Consider the following 18,446-nt stretch of genomic DNA (forward strand, 5'->3'; position numbering starts at 1 on the left):
GTTAAATGATTGTATCGTCCGGTACAAAGTAGCAAGATATGCTGATAGTCCGATAAGTTGGCTATAAAAGTCAATTCTTATAGTTTTAAAATGTCAGTTCCTTTTTAAAAACCGACTATAGGAGGGTGTGTTATTTTTCAATCCTCAGAAGTAAATCTATTGGAATGCGAGGTGAGTAATTTCACTTGTGATATAGTTCGTAACCACGTATGTTGCTTTTGGGACTTCATTTTAGTTTGTCATATCCTTACATCGCTTATATTATAAGAACAATATATTCTTTGGGAGAATATAGAGAACGAAATAAATTTTTTCGGCTACTGATGAACATTAACGACGAAGGAAGCTATTTTCAATTACGGATAATCATCATGGATGAACATTTTTTGCTTATGGGAAACCACTATCGAAAATTGTTATGCTGTTAACTGTACACTTCACACCCCTATATTCAACACTGCGTCGTATATGCATTCATCAGGTTGCTACACTGACAATCAATACTGTTTTTAGTTACCTATAACCATTAACGATAACCAAATTCCTTTGATTAGCAATAATCATGATCAATGACGGAATTCGTTTTGAATAACGTTCTAGTCCATCACTGATGATGACAATCAAAATATATTAATCACTTATAACAGTCATTTCTAATCACTAACTTAAAAATTAAAATTGCCAAATTCGTCACTAAATTTTTTGACAAATTTTTTGAAGATGCAGGGATCATTAGTTTGCCATTTAAAGAAAAATTAGCTTTTTCTTCATGACACGCACTATAGTACTGACAAACAGAATAGCAGATTCGTTATTTTCTTCTATTTCAGATTTACTATTGCTCGTCATTGCCGTTTTGGCTGTGACGGGGAACGCTTTTGCCGATATATATGAAATTTCAACAAAATGTCCAGAATCTTCAGGCAGAACCGTGCAGCTTGCTCACAAACACGATTGCACCAAGTTTTACGAGTGTTCCAATGGGCAGAAACAACTCTCGAATTGCCCAGAATTTGCCCCGGGACAGAAGCTACATTTCGACCCTGAACTTCAAAATTGTACTTTCCCATGGGAGGCAAATTGCGCGTCAAGAGCCCCAGATTGTTCAGTAGACGAATTCATACAACCTCATCCCACCAACTGCAGCCTATATTACAAATGCGAGAACGGGGAAAAAGTCTTAAAAACGTGTGACGAGGAGCAGCTGTTTTGTTCTGAATCTCTAGAATGCGTACACAAGGATGCCGCCAAGTGTAAAGTTTACGATTCCTGTCCAACGGGTAAATTGTTGGAGGCTGTACTTCTCCCGCACCATCGCCAATCGCTGTATTACGAATGTGTCGATGGACAATATGCTGTAGGACGGTGCCCATCGGGCCATGTATTCGACAATGAAGTTAGGCTATGTGTGTCTAAAGTTCATTGCCCTGCAACCGGTATTAAGAGAATTTCTCATGAGACGGATTGTGGTTTGTATTATGAATGCGTGGATGGTGTTATGGTAGAGAAAATTTGCGAAGATGGATTGTCTTTCGACAAAACCAAGGGTATATGTACCTGGTCTGCGAGTAACGAGTGCTCATCGAACTTCACACAAACCGACCTGGCTACGTACTTTGTACCTCACGCAGCGGAAGGAAGAGATGTCGTAGATTGTCCACCAGAGGGATATACATTCATACCACACGAATGCTCATGCACCAAGTATTACTCTTGCGAAGACGGAAACAGGTTTGTAGAAAAATGTCCTGAAGGCATGATGTATGATTATATTAGAAAGGTTTGCGATTTACCGCATGCCGCCATATGTAAAAACCAAAAATATGCTGATGACATTTTCCAAGATCCAAATTGTTATAATTCAACTGACTGTCCAGTCAATAGCCATGATCGCTTCCCTCATAATCAGTGTAGGTTATATTATGAGTGCTATGAAGGTCGCAAATGTCTTCGGAGGTGTTCTGAAGGACATGTCTTCAATCCAATTTTGCATGTGTGCGATCTACCTAAGAACGTTCCCGGCTGCGGCGGAGGCAGCGGAGGCGGCGGTGACGTACCTGACGATACGACACCTAATAATACAGACTATGATTGCACTCCTTGTAATAATTGTCAGAATTGTATTGTTCGGTTCCCTTATCCAGAAAACTGTAATCTGTATTATCAATGTGTATATGGACAGAAAGTGAGAAAGCAATGTCCTCCAAATCTAGTATTCGACCCTATAAATCAGATTTGTGACTATCAGGAAAATGTACATTGTGTACCCACAACTACGACCTCGACCACGACCACGACCACGACCACGACCACGACTACGACCACGACCACGACCACGACTACGCCCCGGCCCTACTGCGTTGAAGGACGGCGAAGACATCACGAGTGTCAATGCCATGAATATTACGAATGTCGCAATGGCAGAGACCAATGGTTCCAGTGTAGCCCAGGTCTATCGTTTGATTGGATAATCTCACAATGTGTGCCAGAAGACACGGCTATCTGTTACCCTAATCAAAGGAACGATTGCGAAGGCACCTGTTCGTCAAGCAATAGCCGCTTGCCCCACAAGGAATGCGATAAGTATTGTACGTGCAATGGTGGAGCTACCAGAGTTCATAACTGTCCAAGCGGTCTGTACTACGATAGAGTATCAGAAGCATGTGCATGGCCTGAAAACGTAAATTTAACATCGCACTGCCCGCATATAACTGACTGTACCAGAACTTCCAGGGTTGTACCCCACAATTGCAATTGTGAACTTTACTATAAATGCGAAGAAGGAGTCAAATATCTCGCAGAATGCCCTGGTGAATCATTGTTTGATTACGTACTCGGATATTGTGTGAATAATGAGCCCCATTGTTATCATGAATATTCGACAAATAGAACGGCCGATTACTGTATAGGCTACTGTCCGGAGCAGACGTCTTCTAGTCCGATTACCCGTTTGGCACACAGAGATTGCAACAAATACTGCGTATGTTCAATGGGGGCTCCTTATATCGTCAACTGCCCTTCATGTAGTCGGTATGACAGTCAACGGCAGGCCTGTGTAAGTTCATATTCTTGCAACTGCAACACACGGGCAAACAAAAGTTTGTGGTCGAATATACCATTTGTAAATAATTTTCTTTAAAAGCTAAGAAATGAATCGTAGAATCAAAAAGAAACGAATTTATAGAATAATCAATAAAAATAAATGGTTTGTTGCAATACCTTCATCGACTATCTCTGAATTCCAGAATATCACGATGTAACAAGGTTAAAACGTACTGCTGCTTTTATATATTGTATAATTTATGTAATCTTTTAGGATGACTGCATTGAATTTGACTATACATTGCAAGTTTGCCGTAAATAATAAAATTAGTGATAAATGACATCATTTAATTAGCATTCGTTCTTATACGTACACATAGCATGAAATGTTAATAATTTAATTATATTCGATACATCGCCATGTATATTGTCACCATTTTATGCTGTAAAACTGCGACTGATTAGCAAAAACATTACCATAAATGTAGTAGTTACATACATAGCAAACGTAAATCAAAGATATCATGTACAATATAAAAGACCGGATTATAAAACATTCGATGGAAATAAAAGTTGTTCGATTTTGCATTGTATTCCATATGTTAAATGATTTTCGTAATGACGAAATATCCCCCCGATGTAGATATGGTAGAATTCCTATTATCCGGCATACTCGTGAAGGGAGTCGAACAATCAAATTGGGCTATATCCATGGAGTGATAAAAACGAAGAAAATAATTTGAAACCGACCACCGATAAATATGTAATGCAATTTATATGAATAAAAGTAAAATATCCAAAGAAAATATGTAGATTATACAATGTATGAAATATACGTCTATTTGACATTAATTTAATTTCCTTTGCCAATGGATACACAGTAAATAGTTTAAACTTGAATATGGAAACGTACATCGCCGACAAAATACATCCTTTATATTCATGAATTCTAATTCTTTCGTTTACTAGTTGCGCGTAATTGTATGAATGGTATCGTGATACCAAATTTGAACGCTTTTCAAGGTTCAAACGCGATCTAGCAATTTTCGTTGACATGGTCTCGGTGGCTTTACAACCCTAACACGATCATTTGTTAAATATGATATTAAAATTATAAATATATTTTCACTTAATAGATTATATTAATATTCATGACGTAGACATATCAATACTCGTGACGTAGATCGTAACACTATGATAGAATATAAATTGATAAAGGTAACGATATCGATATGTATGGATACGTTAATCGATGCGATTAAAAGGAAATAATTCAAAACTAGATTACGATAACTAGTTGAAACACGATAATTTTTATTGCAAAGTACTTTTATCTTATTTTCGAATATATTTTAGATTTCGATGAAACCTATCCTTTCATCAACACAGGTATGGGCTATGAGGATTATGAGGTAAATCATAATTGGTCTTACAGATAATTTTAAAATATTACAGTTCTATCAAATTTTGCATATATTACTGAAATAAAGAATAAATATTCTTAGGTCGTGTATATTGCGTCGTGTATCTGTTTGGCGTAAGTTACGCACATTACATTTTATGAAAATATTTACTGATATTTGTTTTTTTTTTTTATCAAAAACTGAAATTGTCAAAAGTATAAATATAAATATAAAAAATTTTCATGAAAAAGCGACTTTAGGTAATTTCATTGACGGATTTTTGCTGTCCACAACCACTTGGAGTAAATTTTATCAATTGATGTAGCTAACTCGGTTTCAAAACAATATTATAAGAAATCGACTCGAAATCGCTTTTAACGATGGAATTTGTATATTCTGTAACTTAAATCAGAACTTCCATTGTTCTATGCTTGAATGCACAATGAATGTTGAATTGTTGGATGTTTCAACATAACTTTCATATTTGCATCAATAAAAATCAATATCAATCTTCTGACCCAATACATTATTATTCACGTAACCTTCAGTCTGAAAGATTTCTAAATGTTTAGGTATAATAAATTAATGAAATACGAATAATGAAATAAAATAATTTATTTTTCTATTAGAGATATTTCATCGTTTTCTATTTTGATCTATCGTACTTAAGATTAGAAATCTTAATAGAAAGAGAGTAAAAATCATGTTATTAGTAAGTTATTTAATTGATTTCGAGTATTACGCCATAATGATGACGATATATAACCTCATTTTGAACAAGCATGGTGAATAGCAAGATGATCTTATTATTCTCGAAAAATTGAGAAAAATTATCTGTTCGTTACAATAATTTTCCCTTCCAAACAAAAAATGTTTCCTTTGGCATTTTTCCCTACTTATCAAAAATACGTGAGATATTTAAGATGATCGAATTACGTTGTTTCTCTTATACTATAAGTAAAACAGTACTTTTATTCTATGACGTAACACATTAAAGCGAAACTTTCAACTTGCTATTGTACCTATGTAATTATTGGTTTTATAGATCAAGCTCCAAATATAAAGGAAATGGTAGAATAATGATGATGAAGTAAAACTTCGGTAAACTGATCCAAAGTTAAATAAGGATGTACGTATTGGCGGAGATAAGATAAATGATATGTTAATGATAAGATTCAGTCCATTATAAAAGTCGATTCGCATAGATTATATTTGTCAGTTTTCTTTAGATAAGGAATGGTGACTTCGTTTTATTATACAGAATGAAGGGTAAGTAACTCGAATATTTTTAACAATTTCTCGTAGGAAAAAATTCATAAAAAAGATAGCAATGCCCATTAGTACAATAAGTAAGAAATAAAAAGATGTAATTTAAATAAAACGGCAGGCGCTTTATTTTAAAAACTGACGAACAAAAATGCTTGCAACCTCTCAATATGTACGATTAATAAATAATGATAGTTGAACATGTAAGTTAAAGATAAAATTTGATAAATTATAGTAATGTTTTCTTTTTATACATTTCAGTGTTATATCTGTTGTTCATTGCTGTCACTATAGCGACGGCGGACGAAAATTGTCCTGAAGTAGTATCTCATGACTGTATTCCAATGAAGGAATGCGTTGGTAAAGGAAGCAAGACGTATACGCATCATATTCCTTATCTGGATGACTGTCATAAATATTACAAATGCTTAGGAAGTCAGGCATGCCTTCTATGCTGTCCAAAATTCGGCAGTGGACAAAATCGGCTGGTCTTCAATCCAAAAGAGCAGGTCTGTGACTGGCCATTTAATATACCAGAACTAGAAGCAAAATGCTATGACATTTTCCCACCGACCACGCCGCCAACTACACCACCGCAAACGACCAACCCGCCAACTACACCACCGCAAACGACCAACCCGCCAACTACACCACCGCAAACGACCAACCCGCCAACTACACCGCCGCAAACGACCAACCCGCCAACTACACCGCCGCAAACGACCAACCCGCCAACTACACCGCCGCAAACGACCAACCCGCCAACTACACCGCCGCAAACGACCAACCCGCCAACTACACCACCGCAAACGACCAACCCGCCAACTACACCACCGCAAACGACCAACCCGCCAACTACACCACCGCAAACGACCAACCCGCCAACTACACCACCGCAAACGACCAACCCGCCAACTACACCGCCGCAAACGACCAACCCGCCAACTACACCACCGCAAACGACCAACCCGCCAACTACACCGCCGCAAACGACCAACCCGCCAACTACACCACCGCAAACGACCACGCCGTCAACTACTTCATCGAAACCGACCACGCCGTCAACTACTTCATCGAAACCGACCTCGCCGCCTGATCCAACTCATGCGCCAATAGTAAGTGAATGTCCACCAAGTGGAGATACAAAGATACAGCATGAAACTGACTGCAATAAGTATTACACATGTCGTAATGGAGTAAAATCGGTTGCAAGACGATGTCCAGAAGGTATGCTTTTCAACCCTATAATTGTTGCATGCGATCTGAGAGATCATGTTAAGTGTTAAGTGTAAGATGAATGTAAAAGAAAGATCTTTCTGTTAAGTTTGCTGCAGATTTAATTTATAAGAAAAAACACCCCGTCCCGTAAAATTGCAGGAGCATAATATAAGTGCTCTTACATTTATTAACTCTGTATATAATTTTCATAGTTAATTTTCATAATATCTATATTTTAGTGTAATGGAGAAATTGAAATATATGTATTGTGAAATTTTAATTAATAATAAAATATTCAAAAATATATCAAATAAAATGTCTTTTATTTCGTATTAATACCTCCTATTTCGCACAAATCGTAACGAGATGACTAGTTGTCATCTTTTTACCTTTTTTTAAATTCGTGGAGGCACTTTTTACCTTCAATTGAAAATTGAGGCAAACTTGTTTACAAAGAGAATTATTTTTATCATAATATTGATAAGCAATTTAAATAGAGCAACTGACAAACAATCGAATGTAACGGGATGTATATGTCGTAAACATTGTATAGGACACGCAAATTACGTTATTGCACATCGTCGTAGTATTTTTCAACCGTGTCTAATACATGACAAGGCGGAGAATCGATTCGTGAAGTGCTCTTCTTAGGGCCATACTTTTCCACCTCATCGAAGAATCCACTCTCTTCTTGCTTCCTCTTTTCGAATTGTCGGTTTGCTTTCGGTTGCTGCGATTGTTGAGAATTCTCCAGGATTGTTTTCATCGAATCCCAAACATAATTAACTTCCGGTACAGAGGAGAGAACACTTCCTCTTTTTCCATATCTATTCATGTATTAGAAGCATTATAATAATGTTATAATAACTTTACCCTATCTCCTACAAATACACACGTTTATGTTTGAACTACCAATTATCACGTCCGAAGGAAAAGTTTCAAATTCTTACAATATTCATCAAAATTCATAAATTGCTTATACGTTTGCTGTAAACGCGATACGAATTAATTGCGTCAAATAATACGTTACACAACCGAGCAAAAGGGGTGATTCCATTTGTTTCTGCTCGTCTTTTTATATCTATACAGATATGCGCAATGTTATTATTTGCTTCTTATCATTACAATCATCATACTTTCTGTCGATCTGTATTATTGGCTTTTTTATTGTATTTCGCTCAAATGATCTTGTAAATAAGAATAGGTCTATATGTATATTTTCAAAAATCAATTTTATTAATGTGAAAACTGTTGAAAATATCGACTATAATATTTCATATGCAATTATGCTCTTTGATTTAAATTATTATACAATTCTTGTAACGTATCGTGCACCCTTATCTTTTGTTTCTAAAATATACCTTTGATTTAATAAAACATCGAGAAGAACAGAAGTTTGTCAGGTCGAAACATAGAATTGATACACGCTGTATCGAGCAGATTATCAATATCTTTTCTCGGGAACGGTGTCTCATGCGGAAAAACTTTATTCCACATGTTTGACTTATTTTTTCACGAGAAATCGCCTCTTGCTCGATTATAGGTACCACCAGTCGCCGAACATTCAGTACATTTCAAAAAATATATCGGATAACGTCAAAATACATTATTACCTCGCTTTCCCGTTAAGGGAATAGAAGTCACTAACATGATCGAGGTATTTTCTTAATTCTTCCGGATTCGCAAATATTTCTGGTCGAGTTGGTCTGGCCATCGGTCCCGGTTCGCCATGAACAATCCCAGTTCCAAGAATAAAAAGAACGAGAAACAAGCAGATACTATTCGAACACGATTGCATTCTTCTCGTCAAAAGTCACCGATTACTGAAAAAAAGAAATTATTCTCGGTAGACACGACACTTTTTCTTGACATTTTATTGCATAATTAATTCCGTAATAAAACACAAGCCATACGATGTTCACGAATCAACAGAAATTTCCGTGCTGCACATTATCCACTTGTTCAAATTTTCTCGTTTCATAATATACTGAATATTTCGAACACAGCTGTTCAAATAAGCATTTCATTTTCAATTTGCCTGACATCTCACTGAATATTCCACTATCATAATTCAAATACCGTTGTATTATACAATAAAATGAACGGTTGATTTTTATAGGAATCGTACGAATCGTTTCGTTTTCCCATCGTTATTAATTCATTGATATAATATTCAGCTTGTTTCACACACGTTTCAATTCTGTTCCACAGAAAGCATATTGGTATTTAAGTGTACGTAAAAGCATAGCGCAAATTACGAAAAGTAATTTCGAACAATTCTGGATAACATGATACACGAAGTACAAATGCAAATGGAAATTGAACATGAAGTCGAGTTTAACTTCATCGATATTGAAATCTTTCCGCGGGGAGCAGTTGATGATTTAAAATTTAATATTGAAGCGCAATTTAATCGATCAATTTATTCGAGGCATCGTGTCTCGAAAGTCAAGGTCGCGGTAATTTACGGAAATTGTCAAAGTCCCGCGAAACTAGACCGTCTTGACCGACTTGACCACCGTCTCAAATCGTCTTTCGCGCATTGATTTTACGGATAATATTATTTTAAGAAAATCACAAAGAAACACTGCGACACTAATTACGTGACAATTAAGAGTCATTAAGACAATAATATGCGAGGTTTATCTATGATTTAATTTGTGCTGTGGATTGATTGCTCGCTATAAAGGTGGCGTCGAGTCGTCTATTTTCTCGTTTTATAGAGGTCTGTGGTCTAAAAGAATACACATCGTTTGGCGTAAACTAGCTACATAAAAGATACTCTCGTAAGCTTGATAATCCAGCAACAAATGTGATTGTAAAGGCGAAGGAATATTCATACAAGATTTCATACGCTGCATGTTTCATATCCCGTCTTTTTATAAATGCATTGACTTTTCATGGCGCATTAAATGTCGCGGGATTTATGAATGCGAAGAACGACTTAATTAATGGAACCTGTTAACTCGAAAGTTAAAGAGGAGAGCAACTACGCACAATAATCGAACTATAAGTTCATTTGCATCGATCTGATTGATACATACAGTTCATATTCATGAAAAGAAAAATGGCAGGAATCAACAAGGTAATTCTTATTGAATATGTAAAACTGATTACTATGTCAAATATAACGAGTTAACGTCAGAAATAACGAGTTATCGAACCTATCACGACATATTACTTTCAAACTTAGCTGATTCTAGCTATTTCAGGTACATCCTACAAGATCTCATTAATACTATCGAGTCTTAGTTATAAAACGTTTCAAGTTTTTTTTAATAACGAGGAGAATACTGAACACGATTCGTGCTGGTTGTCTGTATCTTTCTAACACGTTCCAATAGTCAATAATAAGTATGCTATTAATTATTTCTAAGAACAATGCTAATTACCAGTACAAGAATTACTTCGGATTGATGAAAAACAATGATTTTATTTTAATCCAAAGCGATAGAGCTATACTTGTAGAATTAAATCGTAACTTTTTTTACTTGTAGGGAAGGTAAATGTGTAATCACGTATAAGGTGTTATCAATGTCGAAATAGATATGGATACATTAATCACCGAATTTTGTGGAAATATCTCAAAAACTTAGATCTAACTACGCATCTAACTACGAAGATATCACTGCAGGATATATAGTTTATAGATGATCATAGTTCGATAAGAATGATTTTATTAATCAAAGTAAACTACACGAAAATAACATGAACGATAGGCTTGCGTGATCAGTACCTGGTTGTACAAGAGTTTTATCGTAAATTATTATTACTCACCGATTAGTTGAAGTATCAATCCGTTGCGACGAAAAGATTTCCTGTATCCTAATGGAATATTCAGAAGTTGAAATCGAATCGGCCGCTCGCACCGCAGGACAGGAGTATATATACCTGGGAACGCACCCTCTGTCGCACCCCCTCGGCGGCAAATCGCGTATCGCGCAGCCAATCCACGCGGTTCAACCCCACCAGTCACTTTCCCCACTATCCCTTCGTCGATCCTTTTCTTTCGATCTTTGTATAAGGATTAAGTTTAACAATTCGATTTAAAAGATCGATTTACCCCAACAAGGACGATCCCTGGCGTATCGATTATTCCTTTGTAATTTTTATCGTTCGCGGTTTAACGTCAATCGTGTAAATTACTTTCCTCTATGCTATGGAAATGTTACGGTGAAACGACATTTTCAATATATGCACTGATAAAAATGTGATGAAAAAAGAAGCGCGTTTCTAAAGGCGATGTCTACGTTCAACGTAGTATTCTACGATAAATGTCCTTTCCTAGCAGTTGCTTTCCTGCGAACAATAAAAGTGCTGTCTGTAAAAGTGTAATCAGATTGTAATGTAGTCTTGCGTGGATTTTATGAAACGTTTTCGCAACCAAGTTATCCCCGTAGGACGTAAAGACGGATATTACTTTCGTGAGTATTCTTTTGACAAAAACTGTATAACAATTTTAATAAATAGCCGCTCCTTTCTAAAGTAAAAACATTCGATTTATTCACCGTGGTTTCTTCTTCTAATCGACTCGTTAATTTTACCTTCATCAATTTACTATCACATCTGAATTATTTTTGTCCGGATTCGGCCGTTTAAGTTTTCACGAAATCACCCTCGTTTCCCCAATCTACTTTATGTTTAAAGTAAAACATGATCCGCCTAACGGTTTCCTAACTCGAACGGATATCTGCTGTTGAAACTTTAAAAACAAAATATCCGCGTGATACATTCGCCAATCTTAAGATCGTTAAACACGAGACAGGACTTTCCGGAACTTAAGAATGACGATAACGATTCGAGAGCCACACGCGCTAGAAATGATGGATGTAATATTGGCGTAATATTTCTCGTGTATACGTTGGCTTGATTGAATCGTGATGAGCATATCGATAGATGCGTTACAAGAGATTGTAGATACGTTCTCGCACAGGATCATTGTACGCGCTCCATGGGAAAAGAAACTGTATTAATAAAACGACACCCTACAGGTTTCGTAGATTCCAGGATATAAAAGTTACTCGGAAGGCTCTCGTTAACGCGTTGACTGCCGCGCGAATTTTCTATATTTTTCCATGACAATCGTAATAAATGGAAACATATACTAGATATACATAAACATGTACGTAATACACCGTAACATCCGATTGTTGCAAAATATTATGTATATTGTATTTGCGCACTTTTTTCTGACGGTGTTACCTAATTCATTCACAATGTTGAACGGTTTCTAGTCCAAAAAGTTTATCTTGCTTTAAACGTTCTAGGAGATTTAGTAAAACGTGGGCCGTTAATTGACGTTGCAGCCAACGTGTGAAATCACGGAGTCTCGCATCTTTTCTCCATATACCCGAAATCTTTCCTCAATTCGTTTTGTTCGGGATTCGATCGTTCGAATTTCAGTGTGCGGTTCACCGATCGATACAACACAAAACCTTTTATAAATAATCGTGAACGACGAGCATTAGCTCGTACAGCCAAAGATTAAATGTCATTCCGATAACTGTTCTCTCGATTCGACGAATAAGGACATATGTTCGTGTTTGTCGATCTTAACTAGATTTTACGAATCAGGGGTATAGCGTCTCTCAATAGGCTATCATACTCGTTTCAATATTTTCGACAAAATGTTTTCGTTCATAATTTCCGATAAAATCCAAGACCGACACATTCTTCGTATTTACAATCACAATCATACGAAAGTTGGCTGTAACTGTTACAAAAGGGTTCGTGTAAATTTACTTTAACCGTCTTACGTTCCTCGTGTCGTTTTCCATCGAATCGTATTTTTATACGATTAGAAAATTTCATAAACTTGACAATAATATGGAAGTATATTATGCTAAAGATTTCCTTCACGCGTTAAAAGCTCTTTTTCAGTTAAAACCAAAGGGGTCCTTATCTCTTTTAGGTGATTATATTTTACATTCGTCGGCAAGCGTTATCGTTCGATTGATTTACAATTTCTGTCCTATGTATTCTCTGCTGATTACTCGTTTTCTATACGTATATTCTATACATTCGATAAAGTAAAGGATTATAATTTATAAGAAATTGAAAGTGACAGAAATTAATTTAACAGATAAGAGATCTGCCGTGCGAAATATACTTTTGTTCGAACCTGAAACGACCGCTCGACTTATTAATCTTCATCTTAAATAGGCATGTATTAAAAATCTCGGAGGGCGCTGTGACCGCTATTGCTTGACAAGCCAGTCGATCCAACAGGTGAAAGACTTACCGTCTAGAGATAAGTCCCAAGTAAAGGTAATAAGCTTTCGCGAGGAATTGTCGTCGCGAAGGATATACAAATCCTGTAATGATAATCTAGTAATTACGAATAAGATTTAACTATTCCAATAAATTAATAGCCGACTTTTTGCTTTAATTGATCTAGGATCTGTTCGATCAATCAAGCGGCAATGTTCGTCGATTAAAGCAACTATTTAGATGTATCACTCTATCGACAATTCACGAAACCATACGCTATCATCGTTGTGCGTGAAACTATTCTATATATCTAAAAGGGGCTAATAATTTGCAAAGTTGTAGAAGTAGATCGAGGAAGAAGGAGATTTCGATGTGGAGATTAGGAAGAAGGAGCGATCGAAAAGGGGCAAGGATAACGCTTGGGAAGAGGTTACACGTCTTGGTTATACAGCGACCTGCGACGACAACCAGGTCGAAGTGGGAACGTTGAAAAGGCCAGAAGAGCATTAACCAACAGGCCCTCGAAAAGAGGAGGCACGAAGGTAGCCGTTCGTAGAGAAAGAAGGACAATCGTTCGTTTAGAAGGAGAGAAGCAACGGAGGAGAACGGTCATTGCCACCACCTCACCTCGAGCCGGTGCTAAAGTCCCAACACGAGGAATATCCTCGACCCTGGCACGGTCTACCGTGCGGAATTGTCCTGTAGTTTAGCTTGGCTTCGTTCTATCGGTCATGGTGGGGCCTTCACGGACAACGATGCGTCGCGTTGGGATTCGTGCATGCGGAGCGCACCGGAGAACACCTGGATCGATGATCCAGAAGTCGTGAACTACGCAAAGACCACCGACAAACCAGTTCGATTGGTGCTACCTGTTGTGAGCAGGTCGAAATTTTGTTACGCTTCGGCCTGGGTTCAAGGGTGAATTTTCTTCGAAGGTGTACAAAGTTCGACATAGCTACGAAAGCGTTTCGGGAGGGTGAGAATTCTAAGCTTGCTGGGGGGATGATGTCCCTCGGAATCTGACGACGAAGTAGCGTTCATCGTTGCAGTCGCTCGACGTCATTAGAAAAGGTAAGCTTATCGTTTCAACTCGAGAGAACCTCGCTTTAATGAAAAAAAAAAAAAAAAAAAACGAAAAAGAAAAGAAAGAAAACACCGTGATATATCGAAGCAATATTTACGATTGTAATGGAAAGAATACGATAATTTTATGATATAATCTGCAACCGTAGTACGTTACGTCTAAATGCAATATTTTTGACAATTTGTTTCATGATTAATTTCGAACGTTTTAATAAAACATGTTAGAGGAAAGACCGTTCATCGGATAACCGATCGAAAGAAATCGCAGAACTGCCAGAGATTTGCCAATGCGAGCCGTATGTCGTTCACGAATACCGTTCGTTTCTTTAAGCAGAATTCAAACTTTCACAAACGCCACGTTTTAGTATGAATGTCATCCTCTCGATAATATCACTTTGTTTCGTATGACATTCACGAGCAAATCAAGTGAAAAAAAATCGATAAAGGTCACGCCTAAATACTTGTTTTCCATTACAATTTCGCTTCACGATCGGAGACGGCTAACGCATAAATCACGTTATACCGCGATTAGTTATTTTCGAAGTAATCAACCCCAAACAGCTATCAGGAAAAGTATTCCGTTCGAAAATCCACATAACTGTACAAAGTTTGGAACGTATCTGTGTTAATCTTATATCCAATTAACGACGTTCTTTCGCGCTGAAATATCTTGCTGAGGATATACATAGGTATACCTGGCTTCGGATACAGGCCCATTGATCAAGCGAAAAAGTATTTACGATCGTACTTTTAACGAATTTTGGCTTAATACGGTCGTTTTTTCGCTTCCAAATGGCTGTTTTATTCCACTGAACCGTACTTCGGCGCCAACCCACATGTGCGCCTTGTATTAGATACGTGCGTACAAATGAAAGTGGCTTGTACCGTTACAACTTACGTACTAGGCTACAACAAAAGCTTTTTATATAGGGACACGGTTGCACACGCGTGTACGTTCGTCCTCGAATCTTCTAATTACGAAAATTAGATACCGATGTTTGTTTGATTCACCCTGCGATTCAACGCTGATGGATATCGTATTCGTCTTCGGGAATACGTACATATATCAAATTATTTGATTATACATGAAGAATCAAAAAAACAGCAACGTCACGGGTATCTGCTTTTAAATGATTTCGTACGGTATTACAGTATCTTATAAATGGAACGGAATAATATAAATAAATAAACAAAAATCTTCGATCACGTCGTATAACTATTAAATAGTGATCGTTAAATACTTGAAACGATAATTTCTAGTAATCAACTGGATAATCTGCTCGACGTTCGTTATTCATAGTCTTCGCAGGAAGTCATTTACTTATTTGTTTTCTCGAAGAAACGTTACGGTAACATGTACGATTTTCTACAAAAGTGCTGGCTCGTAGAAAAACGAAAAGAGAGAGGAGGAAGAAAAAAAAAGAAAAGAATATTCTGTTCCAAATCGAGACGGGGAAAATAACTGTCGCCTAACTAATCAGAAGCAGGAAAACCAGTAACCTGACCATCGACAAGCCGACACAACTCACGTAGACATTTGTTGCTTCATCCACCCGAATTCCTGCCTCTGGGTAACTGTAACGGTTTTTATCACTTCCTCAAAGAGGAGGAGCGAGTGCACACTGGATGAGATCATTGCATTTCTTCGGGCAACTCGAAGGAAAACGAGAATTACTTGAATTTTCAAGCAAAACCGAGAAATTACATCTTTATCACTTCCAACCTAACATGTTTCTTTTCCTCTTCGTTACGATTAATTTTGTCCTTTTTTTTATCTGGTGAAATAAGGGCGTAAAAATCGTGGAAGAATGGAAAAGAAGGACACGTTCTTTCAAATGGATTTAACGATATACAAGTCTAAGGCGATCCGTGATTCAACCGGACAGGATATAACGTTACAGCCGAATTCTTGCTTCTGAATAACTGTAACTTAGTTCTTGCACGATGAATATCGGGTAACCATGGCTTGATGTCGCGTCAGCCTCGTAAACGACATTAACGTCATTGGGACAGATAAAAAGGAAGAATATGTGGAAAGTACTTGAACGTCGCGGCGAAAATACAAGAATTTGTTTCTCTGTGTTATTGCTGCTTTCACGTAATATTGTACTACTGCTGAAAACGAATGTCTGTTCTCATAAGGTCGTTCACTTCGACCTTTCCATTCTTACGATGTGATTATCAGTCTAGATATTTTTCTTATGTTCCTAATATTTTTCGCAAATCCGCAATCGAACATCTTTTCTATTGATTTTTATAACAAACGACTGTTTGAGTACTTTCCTTCTACTTGAACAGTTCGATTAGCTAGAATTACTGCCAACCAACTCGTAATAATTCTGATAAAGTGTCCAACTGTATCTTATCCAAATAATTTGTGCGAGTCATACAAATCTGTCGCGTTACAACTGCGTCATATTTATTAATATCTATTTACGATTTCCACCATTTAGTACGATACTTTATCTATAACATCATACTTATCCAATTATTAAATTGAAACTGATATCAAGATCTTGAATCGTGAAATATCAAAAAACGTAGATCAGAATCAGTGGGTAAGAGGAATCTTACCTTTATTATTTCGTGAGAATTTTCTCACCAATTCTTAAAAGGAGTGACATTGTTGTGGACGTGTCAATGCGCTAACCACTTTTTACTTTTTAGATGTCACGTGTTCTTCGCACTCATCTAAAATTCATGTTCTTTTCTCTGTTCCTTTTTCAGATGTGGGATCGTGAAAGAAAAACCTGGGTCGTCGTCTTCCTAGCCAACGTGCTGTTGAATACCGTCACCGCTTCCCCGATCTATGTCCCACAATTTATTCCAGGAAGTAAGTCACTTCGAATATAGTTATTCTCAAATTGAAAATATCGCGCGCCTTTCAACCGGTATACAGGAACGAAGTGAAACTCGTGTCGAGTACTCGTTTCACTTCCAAAACTGTTCAACATATTCAAGTTCCAACACAGAAATCATCAACGTTGCAAAGATCAACGCTCTTTCATTCGCCTAAGGGTACGTTTACGTTGGAGCTGCGATAAGAGCGGCGATGAGAGCGAAGCGTAGAAATGCACGCAATTATTTTATGTATCTACACGTGTATGCATGTGTATGTAAAACAATTGCGCGTGCTTCTAGGCTTCGCTCTCATCGCCGCTCTTATCGTTTATCGCAGCTCCAACGTAAACGTACCTTAACGAACAGCTTCGATTCCAAAATTCGTATTCGCTCTCGAATCCGTCATTAGAACTATACAGTGGCTCACGAAATTCAACACTTATATTAGACAATTTTATGTATACGAGTGTATCATACGTGCTATACAACACACTTTGAAATTTCATTAGCACTGTAACGAGACACGATCGCCGTGATTTAATTGGTAAAATTTGAAACAAATCTGAGATATATATAGAATTTGAGACATTTACTAGAATTAGTTAGAAACGTAAAAATTTAATATACAGTATAGATATTTGTCTTAATAAAATCTGTTTCTCTTTAAAATTCTCTTGTGATTTCTGCAAAATACATATATACCTGCTCTGAATATCCTGCAACTTCTATGTACATCTTTAGGTTCGTTCCAAATTTTCTCAACATAATCACGATAGTCGGTACAGTGCTAACGAAATTTCAGAATGTTTCGTATAACGCATATAATATATCTATGAAGTATGTCTGCAAGTGATCGAATATTTTCATGAGTTACAGTATATGTACACAGTCACGCGGGTAGGTAGCATAATTCAACTACGAACGACGAGTACAAATTTTTCTTTTTTCGCGTGCACGTTGTTTTCTTTCCGCGATTCTTGGATTTCCTTCGAGTGTCAGCCGAATAACGGATCGGTACGCAAATACCTGGCATGGGCAGGGCTAAACCTGTATATACATATTCTTCGATGTATCCAAGCACATGTAAAGTACACGCCTGTTGTATACGCGCGGTTATTTACCTATATGAGTCGCAGGACGACATTGAACCTACCTTGGATTCGAGTTCGAATGCAACGTGGGCGAACTGGTCAGTTATCTATACAAGTAGGTCAGTCCCGGTCATCGGCGTGTACACGACTTACACTGATTTTTCCGATCTCGTCATCTTCGTTCTCATTGGTATTCCGATCGCTTCATTCAAACCATACCTCGAGGTCCTCAACGAAAAATCGGTCATCAAACTAAAGACCTTAATCGACATAATTGAACGAGAAGAATCTG

The 18,446-nt window shown here is 37.2% G+C and overlaps 3 protein-coding genes across 7 annotated transcripts in view; 2 read left to right on the top strand and 1 right to left on the bottom strand.

The window, feature by feature from the left end:
• Positions 1-7,233, top strand: LOC139991665 (uncharacterized). Its single transcript, XM_072011926.1, has 5 exons — positions 1-171; positions 831-3,131; positions 4,399-4,454; positions 5,675-5,714; positions 5,973-7,233. Exons 1-5 carry the CDS (start codon positions 165-167, stop codon positions 6,995-6,997), a joined length of 3,429 nt encoding a protein of 1,142 aa, XP_071868027.1. The 5' UTR covers positions 1-164; the 3' UTR covers positions 6,998-7,233.
• Npf (neuropeptide F) overlaps positions 7,232-18,446 on the bottom strand; it is a 22,881-nt gene continuing 11,666 nt past the window's right edge. The window contains exons 1-3 of one of the 3 annotated variants that reach the window (XM_074111939.1): positions 16,797-16,952; positions 8,543-8,752; positions 7,232-7,756 (exon numbers count right to left, since the gene is read on the bottom strand). In XM_074111939.1, the coding sequence (XP_073968040.1) occupies positions 7,498-7,756; positions 8,543-8,727 (444 nt within the window). In that variant the 5' untranslated portion in view covers positions 8,728-8,752; positions 16,797-16,952 and the 3' untranslated portion in view covers positions 7,232-7,497. Of the gene's footprint in view, positions 7,757-8,542; positions 8,753-10,706; positions 10,843-16,796; positions 16,953-18,446 lie in introns of those variants that run through there. The other 2 variants (XM_074111938.1, XM_074111940.1) reach the window with 2 other exon arrangements.
• The window catches only part of Np (serine protease notopleural), a 16,084-nt gene continuing 11,506 nt past the window's right edge, over positions 13,869-18,446 (top strand). Inside the window, exons 1-2 of one of the 3 annotated variants that reach the window (XM_072012073.1) lie at positions 13,869-14,210; positions 16,950-17,055. In XM_072012073.1, the coding sequence (XP_071868174.1) occupies positions 16,950-17,055 (106 nt within the window). In that variant the 5' untranslated portion in view covers positions 13,869-14,210. The remainder of the gene's footprint in view (positions 14,211-16,949; positions 17,056-18,446) is intronic. The other 2 variants (XM_072012070.1, XM_072012071.1) reach the window with 2 other exon arrangements.

Source organism: Bombus fervidus, chromosome 10, assembly GCF_041682495.2.
Source record: "Bombus fervidus isolate BK054 chromosome 10, iyBomFerv1, whole genome shotgun sequence".
NCBI classification, from domain to species: Eukaryota; Metazoa; Arthropoda; class Insecta; order Hymenoptera; family Apidae; genus Bombus; species Bombus fervidus.

Bases quoted from the DNA above. Each gene is read 5' to 3' on its own strand.
- LOC139991665 (XM_072011926.1), top strand. The intron at 3,132-4,398 runs TTCTTTAAAAGC...AATATATTTTAG, and splicing joins TATACCATTTGTAAATAATT to ATTTCGATGAAACCTATCCT. The intron at 5,715-5,972 runs GTAAGTAACTCG...TATACATTTCAG, and splicing joins TTTATTATACAGAATGAAGG to TGTTATATCTGTTGTTCATT.